Source organism: Hetaerina americana, unplaced genomic scaffold, assembly GCF_022747635.1.
Source record: "Hetaerina americana unplaced genomic scaffold, ioHetAmer1.1.p SCAF_1, whole genome shotgun sequence".
NCBI lineage: Eukaryota > Metazoa > Arthropoda > Insecta > Odonata > Calopterygidae > Hetaerina > Hetaerina americana.
The window spans coordinates 28,239,688-28,261,547 of NW_027286069.1; the positions used below are offsets into that span (position 1 = coordinate 28,239,688).

At 38.4% G+C, this 21,860-nt stretch overlaps 1 protein-coding gene across 1 annotated transcript in view; it reads left to right on the top strand.

Moving 5' to 3' along the window:
* Positions 1–21,860, top strand: part of unc-13-4A (BAI1 associated protein 3) — a 166,504-nt gene that overhangs the window by 31,055 nt on the left and 113,589 nt on the right. Inside the window, exon 3 of the mRNA XM_071595945.1 lies at positions 3,140–3,338. Coding sequence (XP_071452046.1) covers positions 3,140–3,338 — 199 coding nt within the window. The remainder of the gene's footprint in view (positions 1–3,139; positions 3,339–21,860) is intronic.

Here is a 21,860-nt window from a genome sequence, read left to right on the forward strand (position 1 = left end):
TATGTTGTGAGAAAAAAAGGTTTCAAAAGTTCAGTATATATTAAAACTTAGATACCTTATTGCACGTTAAAAATCAATCAAAAGACTATGTGTTTTCAACACTATTATTGTAAGTTGAGTTGTTACAACATTTTAGTTATCAATGAGTAAGTTTCTTTGGTTAAGTAATTACATGAGTAGATTCTAATTCAAGTGGCCAGGGCGTATGAAATATATGTTATCATTAAAAGATCTGCGTAATGTTGCCGTTACGAATATTTCTTCTCCAAATAGAACAGGTGAAGTATTTCTCATTTTGTTATAACTAAGAGTCACTGATATAACATTGATTAGCGAAAATATTGGTAGAACATGCTTTTAATGTCGCTAAACTTACATTGAGCACATAAATGGTAGTGCACAGGTTTTTAGTGGCAATCCGCTCTTTAAAAACATTTTTACTTAAATTATTTGAACCTTTCAATATCGAATACAAAAATTAAGGTAAGATGACTTATTTTGTAATAAAATGAGCCTGTGGGAACGTTCTAGAGATTTTCTTGGTGACTAGATTGGACAATAATATCTCATCTGCCGCACCTAAGGATCTGATTCGGCCCAGCATGGTCCTAATTTCAGCCCGTGAACGGATCTCGAGAAAGCGTAGAGGATGGATTTTTTATAATATATACTATAATATTAATAAACAAAAAAACTTTCAAAGCCATAAAAATGAAATTCTTGACATTTCAGCTATAAAAAATGTCAAAAATATTCATAAAATCGCTCATTCACGAAAGAAACCTTTTTAGTGTGGTTTTTTAAGCTTCGCCGGATTCACGATAAATCTGAAGGTATTCCTGTAGCGCACAACACAAAAATGAAACTGCATTGAATTAAGAGTTACTTAGTATCATGATCTAATTCTAAAAGTCTAAAATATTCATAGGAAATAATTCTTCTTAAAATATTTCTTAGTAAAATATAATTACTAATTAGTCTGACTTGCATTAAAGTCAGCCTTATATACTCTATAAAATGGCCACGATAAAATTTTCTTTCCTATTGAGAATTATATGAAGCGTTTTTCGATTCTGGTATAGTTAAGGGTGACTAAAATAATATCAATTTTAAAAATTATTGGTTGTAACTTGGTTTCAATGCAGGTTGTAATTAAATTTATCATAGAAAGTCATCGCCGATTTAGTTCGTACATTGAACATAGTGAAGAAGTTTGGAAGAAAAATGATGTTCCCGGAGAGGATATGATTCCATTTTATTTCCTTGCATCAAAAAGGAGTACTGAAAAATTTACTTTCATGCGAAATGACTTTTAAAGCGAAAAATTGTTAGCCGAAAATTCAAAAACCTATGCCCATCACTTTTATTGCAAAAAGTTACCATCGGAAATATTTTTCTAAATTAATGAAACTTTTGAAATAGGTCCAGCACTCTTTATATTCTGCACACTATTTTTCACATCAAATGACTTTTTGCGGGAGCTCTTGAATTGAAATGTTTCATGCCATCCGGTGCTTGAAATTTGATTAGCGTCAAAGCTCATATTTTTCGATATCATGGAAAATATGAATGAAATAGCAAACGATAATATTTGAGAAAATGTTTACTGCAAAATATTTGGACAGCGTTGAATATGCAAAGAGTGTAGGCGGACATATACCAGCGGCTAAAATTTGAAACATGTCAAAAGACAAATGCAACTAGTTTCATTTCAATTGCAGGATTTGGAAATGAAACATTTTAACTTCACTCAACGTTTTATGTTTTAGCAAATTATAATATTTTTATAAATTACGTCATAGTCCCGCCTACAAGTTATACTATATTCTTATACGGGCGTCATAAAGCGATAGAAAGAAAGTTATGCTCCTTTTTCGCGGGTCAATATGATTAAATTCCTTCCCTATCATATTTTTTTCGCTAGATCTAAGTATGGATTCAAATGGTCATATTTCCTAGAGGTGGTTCTTGCACAGAAATATTTGTTGAGTCAGTTCAGTTACCTTCAATTAAGGTTATCCAATCCTAAGCACGATGAACTGCCTAATATAGCTTACCCAAGCTAAAAAATATGAACGCATTTGGTCACCAAAGGTACTCATATTTTGTTACATTCAAATGTATCCATAGCCTTGTAGCCGGAAATAATTTGGAAACAAAATTTATTCAAATTATATCGTTCTGCAGCATTTCAGCTTTAAGGAAATAGCGCGCAATTATTCCACATCAACTTTTTGCTTTCCTTCTTAAACACAATGATGCATCATCCATTTAATCATTACCCGAACTTGAAACTTTGTTTGTACGTACGTTTGACTTAGATGGTACTAATTGAATTCAATTTGTCATCGAATGAATTTATTATTCATAAATAAATTATTATTATTCATATTAAATTAATAAAATGAATTATTTATTATTCATAAATATAGAATGCCCCCGTCCCAAGATTTCTCTAGACGCCCATATCGATTTCTGGTTACTTTTTTCTTAAAGTACGAATATTTTAATCCATAATTATTAAAATTTTAGTAGCCTACCGTTTGAGATAAGTTGTGGATGGAAACAGATTGAAAGTCACAGCCTTTCATAGCCTCGTCTAAGAAGACACACCCTGTCACCTCTCATTTCATGAAACTGTCGATTATGCACAAATTCCGGGAGTTTTTTTTTGTAGATATTTCAGGGAGTGAGCATTTTTATGAAATTTGGAGCTATATTATGTCTGCGTAGTTCAAGTAATATTTAATGATTTAATTTATCCAAATATGGGAAACTTTTCCAGAATATGATTTCTTATATTCAAGAAATACCAACACCAACGGTATATTTTGTAGCATGAAATGTAGTCCCGCTTAATTTTATCAAACCACTTTTTGACAATAACTCGACGGTTGTTATCGATTTCTGTGCTCTTTCCTACGAGGGAATCTCAACTAATAGCGCCCCAGGGTCGCCTGGAGGTGAGAGGGGGTAGGTTGTGTTGTTACCCTCCCTCACCTACGGAGGGCGCGCACGCGCATTTAATCCGACTCACCACTTTCAGGATGCCTTCGTACCCATCCCCGGGCCCCCGCCCCTCTCCCCCTCTAGGTCCCTTGCACCCCTCCCACATCTTTCTCTCTCCCTATCTCTCTAGCTATCTCTCAGTCATCTCCAACCTCCTCCACCTACCTACTTCTCCCCCTGATTCAAACCTCCGACTACCTCTCCTCAAAGCGCCACCTGTCGTCCAAATGAGCCGCGCTCGAGATGAAAGCGATGTGGAGTATGCGAGTGAGAGACTCTTGGAGAAGAAGTTGGAAGGAGAGGAGGGTTCAAGGAAGAGAAAGGAGAAGGTGAAGGGAGTGGAAACAGGAGGATAAGTGGGAGGTGAACAAAAGAAAGAGAGGAAATAGGAAAGTAAATAAAGGAGCAGGTAAAGGCGAGAGTAAAAGCGAGGAGCCATCTTAAAAAGAGGGGAATCGCCGGTATATAAAAATTATTAAAATGCGGTCGAAAGTTTGGCTGAAAAAAAATGTGAATGGAATAATACCTTTGAGAAAGACGGCGAGAAAGATGGGGAGTGGGATCGCTTTGCGAGGAGGAGTGAGGTAAGCGCATCGAAGATGAAGGTGGAAACATTATTGAAAACCGTGGGTAAGTGATAGAGATGGGTAGTCATAGGAGGGAAGGATGGGATAAGTTCATGAGAATGGCAGGAAGGGATGTGAAGGAGAAGAGAAAAGAGAGAAAACAGAGAGGATGGATATCAGATGGGACCAGAAGGAAAAAGAGGAGGGGAGAGAGTTAGACAGAAAGAGAGAAAGAGGGTACGAAAGGTTTGAGGCGATGGGATAACTTGCCGCAAAAAGGATTTCATGGAGTGAAACTGAGGATATTGACACCTCTTCCACAATCCAAGAAAATAAACTGTTTTCAACTGCGTGGAGTTGAACTAACGAACTATTTAACTTAAGGCAAACGCTTGCAGAACAGAGGAGTATGTAATAAAATAAAGATGTTTCCGCCTGATGTCTTATCATTCATGTCTGATTATTGCTTATAAGATTAGCAGATTAGCTTCCTCTTGATTCTCTAGTTCAGAAAAAGCATTCCTTTTAAGGTAACAACATAAACTATGTTGTGCATGTCATTTTAATAATTTAAATTCAACAGATACGTGGAATAATGGAGCCCTGAGTCGCCCAAAAATATTTACATTTATGTTGGATTATTAGAGGAAGGCACAATGGCTTTTATGGATATATGGATATTATCGCCATATTTCTAAGGCAAGGAATGGTAATATTTAGACAAAAATACGATACAATGCTAGATTAAAACTCACGATGTACATATGCACCTCACGAATAAAATATTTACCACATTTTGGAATTAAGTAGCAAGTTCCGATTGAATCCTATCAAAACTTAATTTGTGGTGGATAAAGTTTTCAGTTGGATTTTTGTGGCATGAACAGCGCTTGACAGGCTTAAGTCTTTCACCGTCAAAGGCAGATGAGCAAATGTGGAGGGATGGAAATTATGGAGAAATTCACATTGCAGATGATGAAGAGAAACAGCCGAGTTGTTTTTGACTGTTTGGTTTCTAACTAAAGTTCCAAAGGGACACGGCGTTTAATGAAGAACACAACTTACGCTGCGAAGCTACTTATTATTTAACTCAAAACTTGGATCGCAGTGCCACCATTCAAGATCCTTCTGATGCTGGGAATAGAAAATGTTAACGGCACAAGCAGACAGTAAGATAGATACCGAAACAATCCGATGCCTCACTTCACGTCGAGTGGTACGACGCAGATAAAATACATCCGGGGAAAAAAAGGGAGTGTCTGTTTCATAGAGCGTAGTGGTAAATCAACCAATCCCTATAATCCGGGAAAAATTGGGGAGGTCTGTCGTCTCCACGCTCTGTCATATTTTTGCTCCCGGCGGAAGGTAACGCGTGTTTTGGCAGAAGCTCAAAGCGTCACGTGCGCGATTCCATGGATATCGAGGGGAGCAAAATTTAGTAGGAACCTTCCAGACGATTCTTCAGCACCCTTCCCACCCAACCCTCAGTGGCAGATTCTAAGATGGAGCAAGGCCGAGGCATGGTTATTGATTGACTAATTAATTATTGCCACTTTTAAAACGGTAAGTGGGACTAAAGCTTATTTTTGGGATTTTTGTGGCCAATCCTCCCACGCTCCTCTCCTTCCTCCATCTCTCAGAAGGGGGAAGAGCCACAAGGGAGAAAGAGAAAGTGTAGCGAAGAAATCAGGGATGAGACGAGGAAGCAATAAGAGAGTAGGAGCGAGCGAGGGTTGTTAAAGGAAGGAAAAGGGGCGTGTCCAAGAGAGATGTGGGGGGGATGACGTTGGGAAAGACGGGACATCATGGTCGGGGTATTGAGGAGCAGCACCCTACAAGTTGCCTTTCAGAAATTCTCGAGCCAAATCCCATCTCCTCGAGGTTTCCTTCGGGATCAGCGGCAATTTTAACGCAATTTTTTCCTGTCCGAGTGAAATTAATCATCGAGGCATTCGATGTTAGCAATGTATCCCTTAAAATGATGGTAGTCATTTTATCGGCAATGTCATCGACACCGATTTACATAGTGTTCCTGTCTAAGGGGGCGAGGATTCGGGCTCTATTTGGAACCGATGAATAAATTGAACTTCCAACCGAGATACGTGGGGAAGCCGCACCAATAAATTCTCTCCTCTAAACCATTTACCCTTTTTATATTTATTCCCCAATAGCATGTTTTATCGGTCTTTTTTTTACTCTGTCGGCAGAGTAGAAAATTAATCCGATTTAACGGTGCATGCTGTCGGATTACGTCCCTCACAAGTTCCTTCACGGACGCATCGTGTTACCGCCGCACTGTCCCAAAGAAGCGGGAGAAGCACTCTCAGGCTGCCTGTTGCAAATTGAGCCATAATCTCGTATCACTAAACCTACCTCGTATGAGTCTAAGCCCATCCAATCAATTCCGCTTGGGGTTTTTGCGACGGGAGGAAAGAGATCATTCTCATATCCGCAGGAAAAATGCAGGGAAGTGAGTAGATAATTTATAAAAAGAACAATGTTTTTACCAACTATTTCCCCACTCCTTTACCTCAATAGTCAACCCAATTATTGGCGTTCCGTTTTATTCTGCTGAATATTAAACGCTCCCTGAAAGTGAATACGGATGAACCATACGAATGCTGACAAAGATTTCCATGGTTAATTTCAGTGAATAAATTTACAATCTATCGTACAAACGAACGAGCCATCAAAAGAGATATCATAGGTACCGCCATGCATACATCATCATTCTGAATGTACGTATATAAAAAGTATTTGTGAGCCCTCACCGGAGAAAATCCAGCGAAACGCTAATTCATGAATTTGATTTATGTCAGATTTTGCACGGGGTCGATCTTTCTCGCCTGCGTCATCTGCATTCCGGTTCCAATACGTTGCGGGCAGGCTCTGCATTGCGCAGGATATGCGCGAATCCGCCTCACACGCTCACCAGTCATATCGTCATATCTTTAAGGAGCCGAAAAATCAGCGATCCGAAACTTTGGAATACCAATTGATTCAGGTGGAAAATTTCCGTCAACGCGCACTAGCGAGAGAGTTTAGAGGCCAGAGTACATTTTCCCGGATGAAATCGTTGGGCCTCCTCTCAAGGGAACGCAAATTGTTCAGTCCAATTGAAGAATGAGATCCTCTCTCCGCCTGTCGAGTCGTATTGGTAGAACCTCCGCCCAGCGTACTCCATCGCACGCGCAAGAGCACTTTACAATTTAGGATTCCCATCCACTTCCATGTGGTCTTGAATCAGATTGTCTGAGGTAACAGATGGAGATAGGGAGATGGGAATGAGTAGAGGTTTACGGGCAACCTGCGACATTGGTAGGAGTAGATTTGAGTATCACTTGATTTGTTACTATACATGTTACTTGGAATATAAAAATCTATTTTATTTAATTAAACACTAATGACGAATATATATGTGCTTGATTTAATAATAAATAATAATAAATAGTGGAAATGACTTCTGTGAAGAAATAATTTGTGGAAATTCTACATTTCTCTACTGCTAAAAAGAATGAAAACTTTGCTATCCGATTGCTTTAGAATTTTGTCGACTTTTCGGTATTATTGATGAAATAATTTCAATGTTGGTTGATAGCCATGCCCATAAATTAAACAGTAGCTTTCGACGGGAACAAATGAGAACAAAATACAGGACAGCGTAGGATTACCAAAACCACTGGAAATGTCACTTTTCAGAGAAGTAATACCCAAAAACTTTATTTCATTTGTTCTACTAAGCCTATTCTTCTATTTTTCCATCACTTGGAAGAATAAACCTGTAGTTATTATGATCGCAGAGTAGAGCTATATCTCCTTAATTCCTTTTAATCCATCTGCACTCTTATTTTCCCTCCTCAAGTTGGTCCCAAATTGGTGTTTTGTTTCCATGTAATATATCGAAATTACCTATGCGTCGAGGTATCACTAAAATTGTGGCCTAATTTATCGAGGGTAGTATACCGGTCTTGGTAAAATTTACTCCTTTGAGATTCACCACTGATAAATACTCGTGAAGTGAAGTGGTAAAAGTATTAACTCAAAATGTTCTTTTGTGCTCATCACGACGTCGGGGTGAATTATTCGTATAAAATATGTTAAGAGGCATCTGAGTTTTGCTTGATGATTTGATTTTTATGCTGAGTTTTGTCTGTAGTGATGAATAACGTATAAATGTACAAAATATCGGTTCAATATTTTCATCCATTGCATAAGGTTGGAGTGGGAGGGAGTGTATGGGAAGGAGATTGGCAGTCAGCAATAAGGAGTGGGCAAGTGGGAGGGCGGCGGGTAATGAAGAAGTGGATGGAGCAGGAATTGGGGGGATAGAGAACGCCAAGGGGACGGGACGATGTGTTCAGGACGCTTTGGGTGGAGGGAGGTGGGTACGGTAGGTTATGGGGTTTAGAAAATGGTTGACGAGGGCCACTTCTTTAATGATCCCACGTAGTAAGGGGTTGGCAGAGATGAAATGCGGGGTTACGGCGCTCGCTAGCCAGACGACGCGAGGCGAAGCTTGCCGATGGCGTCGTCCTTAAAGGGGGCGTACGTAGGGGGTGGGGTGGGCAATAGGAGCGTAGGAGGAGAGCGAGGAGACGGGGGATGAAAAGGTAATTTGGCTTCCTTTTCGGCTGGCGTGGCCTTTTCAGGACGAGAATTCCTCCGACCGTAAAAAGGATGTGCGTCTTAAATTTTTGAAATTACAAATTTGTTGGACGTTTGGCGGTACAGGATGGCCTTGTCATATAGTGGAGTTACCGGATGAATGAAGCATCTGGCGAATACATCACCATTAATTTTTCTCTCGGACTCGCTTAGCATTTCATTCAAAGAACTATTACTTCGGCATTTCGAAGGCATCTCCTCACTACGATCAGCGAGTTAATAGGTGAAGATTTCCTTTGAGCTCAAGCATCTGCATAGAACCTTCGAAATTGTAACTTTTTCTTTGACTGGTATATTCATGTTTCATTTTTATTAGCTTCCTTTTTAAAGAAAAATGCATATCACTTGCATATGAAAAAATATTCTTGGAAAATTGGTTCTTTGGTAGCCAATATACCATTTTCTGCCCAGAACCATAAGGCGGCACCGGAACACTGAGGCACTGAATAAGCTAGAGGAATAATTTTACAATGACGGTTGAATTTGTTGAATATGATGGCAGTCTGACAGACATTAATGAAGGACAAGACAGCAATGAGAGCTGCTAGACGTGGATTGGAGCACTATTTAGTAGTTTTCAAAAGCGTATAAGTGTATATCTTGGGTGAAGTGGGCAGCAAGAAATGGGAAAAGCAATTTATAGTAAAACTCGAACAGCTGCAAGGCTAAAACGAAAGACGTCAGCATGAATACACGATAGAGGATTAGCTGAACTTAAAATCAGGTAGAATGGGAAGGGGACTTATATAAGCGTTTTTTTACATCAAGTATATATACAGGTACACCTGTACATAACCATAAAACCATAAACACAGTAATCAACCCGAAGGTCGGTTTGGTAGGTGATTGTAGAATTTACCCAGTACTAAGCCCGACGGCGTGTAGAATTCACACATCAGGGTAGGGGGGCCATTTCCTTTCCCTGTGCCGGTCTTTCCCCGTAAGACCTGTAGTGGAGCTGCAGGTGCCCAAAGTGCCTTGCCCGGGAATCGATCCCGGGACCCTCCGGTCAGCAGTCTCCCCAGCTGCTGACCGGAAGGACATTTATTTATAATATATATATATATAATATATATATATATATATATACATATATGTATATAGACATACGGATGTGTGTGTATATATATATATATATATGTATATTTTCATACGTATGTGTATATATATATATATATGTGTGTGTGTGTGTATATATATATATATACCTTATTTTAGTAAAGATTATTCTTAATCCAAAAAAAATAAAAATAGTATGGGTAACGTTGGTAAAAATTTGAAATGGAGAAGTGAAAGATTTTGAGTAGTGGATAACTACAGTTACATCGTAGACAAGAAAGTAAGGAAGTTGGAGTGTGATATTTTAACGAAGATAATGATGAATGAATTCAATTCTGCAGCAAAAGAATGTAATGAAAGAATGGACGGACGAAGGAATCAGATCAGAGGTAGAACAAAGTAAAGGAAAATTTTACCGTTTTGAAAATGAATAAAAAGAGTAAAGCAAAGAGCAGAAAAAGAAAAAATAAATTAAATAGTTAGAATGCAATTACTGTCTTTGGTGACTAGAAGATGCTATGTGAGAATCATTTTGCATTATAATTTTGAGCACACTGGAACTGGTTGACAGAGCAAGGAAAGTTATTTTTGATCAAATCTACAGAGCGGATTTTTGCAAAATTGTAGGTTGTCTGTCTGGTAGGGGTTGTATGAATCATCTATTTTCATTTCAAAAGTACTGTATTTACGATCAAATAAGAATTTATTACATTCAGTAATGGTACAAACAAGAAAATTGAGAAAACTCATGGAGTTGATGAGCAGTGTTGTAAAACAATGCATGAAAATTGAGAGAAAACAGGACGAAATGCGAGAATTTAACAGTGTAAGAAATCAATCTGACTGGAATCCGGATTTTGGCGAATGATTTTTACACTGTTAAATAATCAAATTTTGCTACACATAAGTAAATGGCTGATCCATTAAAGCAAACTTTCGCAGCATTTCCCTTTGTTCTTTAAATCAGGAAATTGGGCTTCGAACAATAGGTTTTTAATGAAGCTTAGTCTGTAACATGGGTGCCTACAACTTTAATGTCTGGATGAACATTAATTTTCACTTAATGCAGAGGGTACGAGTTTTTTTAATAAATTTTGTTTTAAAATAGCTGACAGGGAGAATATGAGGAATTAGTCGTTCATACAAGAATCTGGACTAAATGGGTCGGCAGTAAAAACACTATGAAAGAATTGATCTTCCTTAGTCATATTGAACAAATGGATGAGTTGAATCCAAAATTAGACATGTTGGAAAAGAGTAAACTAATACTTCCATGAGTGATTTTGGTCGAAGGGTCTCTCAAATATAATTTATTCATATGCATGTAAGAAGATATTAATTCGAACAAGGCGGAGGAAACACTCTAGGGTAGAGTAACATGGAAAAAATTCCTGGGAGTATGTTACGTGAAATAACAAAGTGCTTTTATTAGCTGTACCGACCCTGAAAGCTAAGGACGTGAAGGGTCCTTTTGCTTGTGAATTATTTTTTCTTTCGCATTTGGAGCATGCAATTCCATATTCTAAAGTTCCTAATACCCTTCATTGTGTACATTTAATTTTTCCTTTCATTCATGGCTTTTTTTACTCATCCAATTAACTTTCAAAGCAATCATTGAGCACCCAAGACTCTAATCATACGCCTGAGATGTTTTTACATCACAAAATGAATAAAACTAGAGAATTCCAACTAATATTTAGCTGGAATTCTCGTCCAGGAAACTTTGATGATGAATACGGGTAAACAGCAGAATGTCACTAAACAATGAAACTTACATAATTATATTAACATATATTTTATTTCAAACCTGCTTCAAGCCTTTAACCAAGTCATGCGGGCATTATTTATTTTCGGTATTGACAGAAACTTTCATAAATATGCATCCAATAAGGAGAAAACAAAGGTCTTCTAGAATTATTAAGCTTAGAAACTCGGCTGGTTTCCTCGCCGAGTACTTGGAATACTTGCATCTTCTGAATATCATCAATTTTATTATATATCGCTCATGTATTAGTATTGCCTTTTGCTACTGGTAATCCATTTTTTTTAATTTTCAGTTCCCAAATAGTAATTACTGATATTCCATAACTTTTCTCTTATCCGTCCTTGCATATATGTTGGTGTAATCTGGTGGCAAAACAAGGAGTCAATTTTTTTAAATAAAAGTGTCATGATAGCATAGCATTCAGTTCTAAAAGGAGAATATTCAAATAATTAAACCACTAGCCTTTACGATGAGACGCACTCAGCTGCCAAGCCAAGCACATAGGGCAAGAACTTTGATGATGAATCTGGCACATGTACCCATAATTTACCCTAAGGCTCCGCTTTCCCGTCGGAAAATCTCCGAACGAAAACTGGTGCACATGATGGAAGGCTCATATAAAATAGCCAAGAAGTTCTCATTTTCGGCAATACCTCTTAAGTCGAGCGCCTTATATTCCCCAAAAAGCCTATGACATGACGACATAATGCCAAAGGAATATAAACTTTTGCAACGAAACTGTCCATATAAAATGTTTGCTTTTGTATTACATTTATGTGGTAATAGGTAATTTTTAAAATTATAAACAGAGTATGCCCATTGCTGTACAGATGTAGCCATTTTAAAGTATTCAATTTGTTCAGGTTCTGACAGTATAAACCTCATGATTATTTGTCGAATTGTTCTATTTTGCCCATCATTAGAAGCTTACATAATATTTTTGTAAACAAGGAATTTCAATTCTGAAGTATATCAAAGAAACTAGCATGCCACATTAAAAGTTAATCCTAGCTGCCCAACAGTACCCCGTCTCTCACACGTCAGTTAAACTTTTTAGTAGCCGAGTTTGTGGTTCAGGAGGTACCCGTGCCCGGTTGCTAATGCAAAGGTTTTTAATTGTAACCTTACCTTGGGCAGGCATATATTATTACAAGCCCGTCTTTTAATTTTAGTTTGGAATTTTGGGCGTCAGCCTTATGAGCCCTCCAATTATTTGACACTTTTTCCTCTAAAAATTAAAGAAAAATAAAAAAGTGATACCTTTTTCGATTTGAGATCATTTATTACTCTGCACTTAAAATTTAGTTGATAAAATTCCAAAGTTTGAAGCATAAATTTGAGATTTTTTACGTCTAATAGGATAACTTTGACGAGAAAAATTTGGGGAATATCCTAAGTATTCGTTATAAAATGAATCGCTGTAACTTACCCGAAAACATGTTGATTTTTTTGCAAGGAAAAATGTAAAAATATAGAATGGCTGTGTAAAAACTGTTCTCACCCATAAACCAGTTTCTTTCGTGAAGGAAATAACATCCACAGCCGTTGATGTAGAAACCCGATGTCATTTTATGGCCAGGCTTTCACGAGTGTAGCAGATGTATGTACTTAAGGATAAGAAAAAAATTTCATTTAAACCTATTTAGTTTATTTTTGCCCGCGGCAATTATATGATGTTGAATTTCATTTTTTACTATAAATTAGTACCATTTTTCGATATCACTTCTATATTTACCAAACTCTCACCGTTGCTATTGTTATTTCTATTGATGAAGTATTTCGCGAATTTTGAGTTCTACTAGGTTCTTGACTCCGTGTTTGTTATTTTTTACCGTTTTAAACGCCAATAATTATCAATTTAACATGATCGAAACATCTCTAATAGGAATAATCAGTCTATTTTAGGAGTAAAATATACATGGCGATGTGTCTATGAGGTAGTGCAACCAAAGGAAAAGCATATCCATGTGTCTTCATGCTATCAAGTTTAACTGACAAGGTTCTACTTCAATACCAGAATGTTGGGAGTTGCATGTAGTAACACCGTGAGACTTCGTTGATTTTACACGCGATAGTCGGCGATGGGCATTTGGCAAATGACAGACAGAGGTGGTTGACCTCCTGGCAAACATTTCACACCAAGAAGAGATGTAGTGTCACGCAAGTCTGGTCTAAGCCAAAGGAATGAGACTTCCACGTGGCTTCGCCTTCGGTTTCGCGCGCCCCCTTTCCGACATTTTCCACCCACTCTGTTCCCGGCTTTACGTATCCAATGCCATCAATCCACTACGCCCCCGCCGAAACACTCCACGGGATCTTCCAACACTGCTTTAAGTGTCGACCCGCATCGTTCTTTCAACCAACCAGCCCTCCCCCTTATTCGCTCGTGCGACTCCCTCGCCCTCAACCCCATCCTGCGTGGGTCCTCCTTCCATTCTTATTTATATTCCTTCCTTTCCCTCCCACGGCACTTGCCACGGTGCTCTGATCCACTGCCGCATCATTCACTCCTGTTAACCCCTTCCCAGCCCTCCTCCGCCTTTACCCACTTCCCACTTATTCACACGTCTGTCTGGGAGTGGGTGTGGCCCGGCCCGCCATGGAAGGGCGGTTGGAGAGTGTCACTGGAGCAGCTCGTGGCGAATGGAAATTTTCGTCTTCAGTTCGCGTGGAATTCTAGAAAATATTACCTTCCGCAGTACGATAATTCGTGAGGGAAATCGTCTTTGATGGTCTTTTACGTGGTGATATTTTGACGTGAGCTGACATTAGCGCCTTCATCCTCCCGCCAAAGAGTTTAATATCGCTATTTTTTGCGTTTTCTTTTTATGTTTAATTTACGAAGCAGTCTTCTTTCAATGCTAGTTTTATCATTTTGCCGCAATACGCCATCAACATTTTTTTATTCACATCATAAATTTTCTGAAAATGTTGCATGATGAAATATATCCTTAATGCGTCCTTTGTAAAGGTCTACTGTGTTTTTTTCATGAACTTATCGAATTCAAAGGTTAGGGATCATGGTACGCCGTTAAAATGGCAGTTGTGAATTCGCAAGGACCTTTCGTATAATGAATTACAACTTATACCTCATAGCTGTGGTTATCCTGTATGCAAATATTCACGATAACTAGGCTATTTTTATTTTTCAATTGTTCGTGAATCTCTTCTGTATATTAAAGCCTTTATCTCTGAAAGCATGCGATTTAAAAATACTATGAATTAATGAACGTGAAAAATGCAGTGGCACACGCTAACATTGGTTTTATCGAATGTAGATCCATTTTGTTTCCATTAGCGGGACACGGAGGCGTGCGAGGTCCTATTGGGACGGGGTCAGAGAGAGAGAGAAATACGTTCATATTGCTTTCAACGGTCGCAGACAATTTATTGTACCATGTTTTAACCATTGTCTTTTAACTATTGCTTACTGTAAATGTTGATGAGCCTGCGGGTACGCACTCCTAAGTTTGGGGAGGAGGGAAACGGAGAGGTTTTCCAGTTTTAATGGAGAGTGTCAGTCGAAATTTTCTAAGTGTGAGGGGGCGTGAATAAGTATCGAAGGACTGGCGTGACACAATTCGTGAAAAGGGGTTTTTTTTATATGGATGGTTGAGGAAATGGTAAATTCACTAACGGAGAGGTGAAAGAAGTCACATTAGAGATGAAACACCTTTCCCTCTCCGTCGGTAAAGAGCGGAAAGACGTGGTTAGTGCAATTAGAGAGAGAAATGAGGCTGAAAAGCGCATGTTTTCTTAGCAGACACCGGCAATTAAGTGTTGTGAGAGGCGCAGAGGAAATGGATGAAGAGGGAGCAGAGTTTGCGGCTATATGCGAGGGTTTTCAGCGCAAGACGTCTTGCAACAAGTCGCGGGAATGATGAAACCCTACTCAAGGTAATTTCTGTCGATTGGTCTGAAGTAGATTTTTTATAGGAGGAGGGCGACCAGAGAGGTATGTTGAGGAATCGAGCGTTATATACTCGTTTTGACTGTGAATCGTGTGCATTGGAAAGAAAATTATTGTTTTGTGGTGGAGTTGCAGACTCGGCGTCAACAAGGGAGAGGAAATGTAGCAATTCTGTGTTCATAAAATTTTTGTGAACGAAACTGTGAACTTGTTGTCGGATAGGTGGTTTTAATTTTGCACTCATTAATTTTAATATAACTCAACGGTCTCAACGTTTATGCATAATTATAAAGTAGTCTAAAACGTAAGAGAATAGCGAATGCCATGGCTATGAATTCAAAGAACGAGGGGGAGGGGAGGGTTGGTTAGTTTAATTCAACAATTTCGAACCACACAATTAAGAGAAGGTTAAAAATTCAACCCATAAAATCCCATTTAGCACTTTGTCAAAAGTATGTAAAATCGTAGGATTAAAATCAGAAGAGTGCATGTCATCAATCAAATGCTTGGCAAACCAATTTTTTGTTCCGATCGAGCAAAAGTGTTTAACACTCCGTCATTCTTACAAAAATTTTCTCCCGTTTGACTATCATAAAAACAAATATGATTGGTGCTTCACTTCTTTAAAAAAAATATAAACTACTTTTTCAGCCTGATTGAAACAATCTTTGAAGTGAGAAATCAACTACCAATCTCCTCAGGATTATGAAAACTTAATTTCACTTTTCCCTTGGGGATAAGTCTGACAATTGTATAGTAAATATGGTTAAAATAGGGTAACCTGGTCGAGCTTGAATTGGCCGGAGAACTAAGAGATCACGGGAGGTGGATTTACGTCACGGCCTTTCCAGGCGTATCAGTTGTCGTCATAGCTCTTAATTGAAAAATTGACCATGTGCCTTTCGCACATGAGAGACTTAAGCCTAATAATACTTACCCTGGCCTTTTTCTTGATAGAACGAATTTTATATCTATTCATAATCGTTACGTTCCAGTAAAGACGTAACAAAAGTCAATGCTATACCAGACGGTAAAGGGCATTTCTAAACGTTGACACAGATTTGGACTTCTCGCGGGCTTCATCCATCCACATTAATCAACCCTTAAAATTGGTTGTCATAGGTGAGGGTATAGCTCATCCATAATTAAGCCCTAGATGTGTGAACATCTTGCATGAATGACGTAGGTGGATCACTTTCTTTCTATGCGCCACCATTCTGTTTCCCAAGGTCTGTTTGTCGGAACCTTTTGTATTTTTAGGTGGGCTAGTTCATAGGTATAACTCGTGATTTGAATCCAGGTTTCATTATTCAGTAGCCGACCGTTCTGCCCACTGGGCTAACAATTCCCTTGAACCTTAATTTCGCATAGGAACTAACCCGTCGTGAATCATTTTTAGCAATAAAAATATTCCAGGATCGACTTATTTACCTGAAATAGTTTAATCACGCGATAATAGAAAAAATTTTAGAAGCGGTGACAATTTTATAGTAAATATGGTTAAAATAGGGTAACCTGGTCGAGTTTGAAATGGCCGGAGAACTGAGAGATCACGGGAGGTGGATTTACGTCACGGCCTTTCTAGGAGTGGCAGTTGTCAACTATGGATTTAAATATTGAATGAGTTGAAGTTTTGTGATGCTTCCCTAGATACCATGAAGGTAAAAATGCGATTTAAAAAAATCGAGTCATGATATATGCATCCCGAAAGTTGTCGTGTGATTCACGGTCTAAGGTTTAGATCACTGAGTGATCAAAGTTTAACGTGTATCAAATATTTTCACGTATTTCGCATATCAATTAGCTGTTCCAAAATTATTATTAATAATCGAGTTTGCTCGTATAAACTTAGGAATGGGCAATAAAACTCCAGCTCTATAAACATTTATTTGCCAATTTCCGGTCTTTTCACTCCGTCTAGATCGTTTTCAATAATTAAAGTTTACATTTTAAAAAGCAAAATTAATCGTCTCTAAAAGCGACCTGCAATGTTTCCCCAGACTGTAAGGCATCATCATTTCATGATGATCAGACTCTATCTCGTAAATTGAGCCCGCCATTAGTCCACCGGTCAGTTAAATTCTCTTTGGCATTCATCTTTACTAGAAGAAACTCACAAATATTATTCCGAGGTTCAGTTACGAGTAACTACTGGGGCTAAATTCAACTACTCATTTTCAATCTATTTGAGTACTTTGCTCTGTTGGTATTGAAAAATTACGAGGAAAAATAGGTACATTTATGAATTATTATGCTAGATAAATCAAACTACAAGCCCATCTATATTAAATTATTATAATTTGAATTTAAGAAAAATTTCCTTGAGAAACCCATAAATTTCTATTGTTTTTATCATGATAATGACATCAAATTATTTTTTTTGAAGCGCGAAGTAGTGAATTGACGTACAAGTAAGTTAAACCTCCGACTAATATTATAACCTGTTATCTCAAATTACTCCTTCAGGCCATTTATACACTATTTACCGAGCACAACACCTTATGGAACGGCAAAGATACACTTTATCAACGGAACGACAAAACATTGGGTATGAATCAACGCTCTATGATTACTTACTGCGCCATTCATAGTAGAGAGGATTACGCCCTCGTATGAATCGAGATGTTCGTTAGGTGTCTCAGTCTGGTGGATCTAAACATTATTTTAGCAAAACATCTATTAGATAGGGCCCTCAAGTGTTGCTTTTCCGGGTGATTACTTGCAACTGGTAATTCTGGGAACTCTGCGAAAATGCAGGAAATCGGGCAACTTGGAATGAGCAGAATATTGTGAAATTTAGATAGGTTTATGCATAACTCTCCGGAAATAACCCTTCTGACCTTTCTCTACCTTCGCTACATTTCGCCGTTTCTCCATTGAATTCACTTCCTTCACCCACGCCTCCAACTGTTGTCCACTCCGGTGATCTCGGCCAAGTGCTAGGTTAATCTCTCGGGACCACGCCCACCTTCCGGTATTTCTGTATCCCGAAAATTATCCATTTCTCGCTTCCATATTATTCCAAGGGTCGTTTCTGTAATCCTTACTCATGTAGTCCTCCAGTCTTCACCCTCCTCCCACATTAAAGTGACGCATTGGCTCTTTGTTTTCCGAACGTCTGATTTTTCCCTCCAGCCCTTGTTTGGTAACTCTCCGACTTTTGCTTACCCATCTATTTGGTACTCCCTCACCATTTCTTCCATGTAAATCTTTTCTTCCTCTTTCAAAACATACAGCATAGATACCACTTTCCTTTCTTCTTATTCCCCTCGTAAAACACATCTCTCTCCTGTCTCATAGTCTCTATACATGTAAGAGCCAAATTGAAGATTTATTTAAAAATGAGTTTGTATAAAGAGATTCGAAACAACGTTTATTTCAATCTCTAGTTTAAAAGTATTTCACTATTTTGGAGTTTATTCATGATTCCAAACGATTTTTGACTCTTTGTCCGAATTTCATCAGTGAGAGAGACAGGTAGGAAAATTGATATCTCAACACCTGTAAAACTGCGTGTTTGCGTAATAAACATTGAAAATAGTTGTAGGAAATAGATAACCCTCCGGAAACAAATATATATTGAATTCCATTGTTAGCGGAGTTTTTAAGGTTAGTGGGAAAATAACGCTCAGATTGTCACTCTCCAGTACAAAGGGAGAAATATTCATATTTGGGAAACAACTAATTAAGAAACGGTCACGACTGGTCAGAGACCGCTTTTCCACCCTGGTCCTCTAGGGTGTTACTCCACCCATATGTTCTTTTGCACACCTCTCCGTAATAGAATTGTCAGTCTTAACAATTTTTTCCTCTATTTTCCCTAAAAAAACCTTTCCAGTCCGAGCCCCGGATATATTCATACATGAATTTATGTCTCAAAAATCTTTAACGCACGATACCATATTTATGTGTATCCGCACATAGAGCTATTTGACTTTTTAAATTAAATGTGATTCTACTCCCATAACTAATCTTGCCTCTTCCATAAATTTCCATCAGGAGTTGGGTTTATTTAATTGCTACGTTTATTTCTACGTCTTTCCGTTTGTTGCTAATAGAAACTTGCAGTAGCTATTTGAAATATGCATGTATTTATATTCGAATTTAGTTAACTTTGTAACCTTGATAAATTTAATAACTTTTTAATAATTTGGACATTATTAGGAGAAAGTAAACTGCTCAAACTTCAAGATAAATTTAATAATATTGAAAACATTTCCAACCTTTTTATTGGCTTTATTTTTACTTCAATTGTGACGCATCGGGAATTAAGCTTTTAGGAATTATGTTTCATTTGTCGGCGAGACTATAATGGGAAGTTGAGGGCAATTGACTGTCGGATAGCCCGATACAAGGAATAATTTTATCCCGAAAAATCTGTGGTATCATCAGTAAAAAACAAACAGGTTCACCCTCTCTAACAACCCAAAAATATAATGCAATCCAATGCGCCTTTACAATAAACTTAGTAATGCTCTTCTATTTCTAGCTTTGGTGATTTAACATCCCCTATGACCCGCTTTTGTGTCGGCTTACACTGCATTGCGGACATTAAATAGAGATATATCCAATGCGCTAGTTATTCAAGCTCAAATTTCCAAAAATCCCAGGGTAGAAACTGGAAAAATGTTAAAAAACGGATTTATATTGACAACCCTCATTTGCATCTCATCATTCAAATTCTTCTCACTTATGAGGTAAGGTAATAAAAGCGTTCCCTTGGCCTTTCTTGGTAATAAATACAATGGCCATTTCAATCTCAGCACATTCAAATCCTCTCGGTCTTAATCCAACTTCCCTGTATCCAACTCCCTTTAGTGTATCGCTTTGAATCCTTCTTTCCACCGAAAATTTCCATTCGTCGAGTTTCCTAAAAGTCTCCTCAGCTGAACACTTTCTCTCCTCCTGCACACCTACTCCGAAGTTACTGTTTCCATCTTCACCTCTCTAAGGTGGCTAACTTTGGCTACTTTCTCCTTTAACTGCCGGAAGTCAAATCAAACCCGTTAAATAAATTATTTCCCCCAATTCCCTTTTGATCACAAAAAGGATTCTCTCTATATCGGACGGCTTCCTATCGGCCAGTGCGCCGCATCGCGTTAATCCAACGAGTGGCGATTGTCTGGGGACGCCCTCCCACTAGGTCTCATTCCTGAGAGAAATTCATGAGCTTCTAAACAAAAAGTGACGGACGCAACGTTTCCATAGAGACCCTAGCTATTCCGTGAAATAAGCGGAGTCGCGGAAATTCACCTGATGAGAAATGAAATGTTCCAACAAACTCCGTAGCTGAGGAAGTCTATGTCGTGGTTTATAGATATCCATTTGTTTTTTATAACGCACGCATGGTTGGAGTCCAAGACGATAGCTGCCACCATGGCATTGACTCATTTAATATTTTCCTCTAGCAATGGCATCATTACTTTTCCACTGACCATTGCCATACTATTTTAAACTGAAGCTGAAGTATACCCTCACCAGTTATCAAGCCCAAATTCGCATAAACTTATTCACTGGATCTCCTTTTAAAAATTCGATTTCAAGCGTATCAGATGTACTGCGTGATTTTTTGGCCTCATGTTTGTCTTTACATTTGTATTAAAATTTTTAAATTGCTTATAATATAAATTACTGCCAGTAATATGGGTTACTTGATGTTTTAGAGTGAAATTCATTCAGAATTAGTGGTTATGAAGATAAAGATTTATTTACTCAAGGTAAATCGGGCAGTTTTACTTCATAGAAGTCGATTGGTGGATGTGCAGGGCTGACAGACGTCCAGATTTTCCCAGAAAGATCTTATTTTTATAAGCATCCAATCGGATGGCTATAGAGAACGTAGGCGTCCGGTTGATGTTTTAATTATTATTCGGAATTTTCAGAGTTAAAATCAGTTATGCTTGTGTTTTCAAAAGCATGTGCGTGTAAATATTTATTTGTCTATAAATGAATCCCCACACATAATTACATCTATTCCATTGACAATATTTCCCACTTTCGTCCAACATTTTCTTTACTGAAGTCTTATCTAAACATTTCCAAACCTAAAATAATCGATTAAACCTAATGGCAAGCCTTAAGCTAGCCAAGGTTTATCAGCAGGATTTATAAGCTTCGCACGACCACCATTGAGATACGAGCCCCTGACTTTTAGGATAGCATTCAGTTTCCTTTGTTAAGAATTAATCCCAGCTGAAATTCCCTTTAATCCTCAGGAAGCTACCTGTCATTGCTCGATACTCCACGACCTTATTTGGAGTTTTGACTTTGAAAGTAAATAACTGGACAAATCTGGTAGCATTTCTGTGGGAAATTCTGTGCATTTTTCAATAGTATCGTTTTTAAATATGCTAAGGAAAAGAATATCCCTTTTTTGCTGACATGAATCGAAAAGCACAAGATAGAGCTCCCACCGCTTTGAGTGTGCTATGTGGTGAAAGCGGGGCTGGTCCTCTTTGCCTTCGGTTCACCACAAGGGGATTAGAAACTGGGGAAGCAGGGTGAAAATTTATCACAAAAACCGCTCTACTACTGGTTGGTAGGCAGAGGGACGCGAGGGAGGTTGGATGAAATCACAACCCCCTGCGCTCTCTCTCCTGTGCACACGACAGAATCTCCTTTACCAACTCCTCACCTCTCTCCCGCCCCTATATCCTAAACCCACCTCTTTCACTCCTCCCCAAATCCCAAAACCCGCCCTCTCTAGTGAAATATCCCCCTCGGTGGGACGCTTCTACCTTACCTGAGAGCCACCACGCCCCTCGTTGAACCCGGCGGGGAGATGTAATGGTCCCGCAGGGCACGCGATGACGTCGGGCCCCACCAAACCGAACCACCATCTTCTTCTTTCCAACACACAAGGGAGGGAGGTGGGGGACTTGTTTTG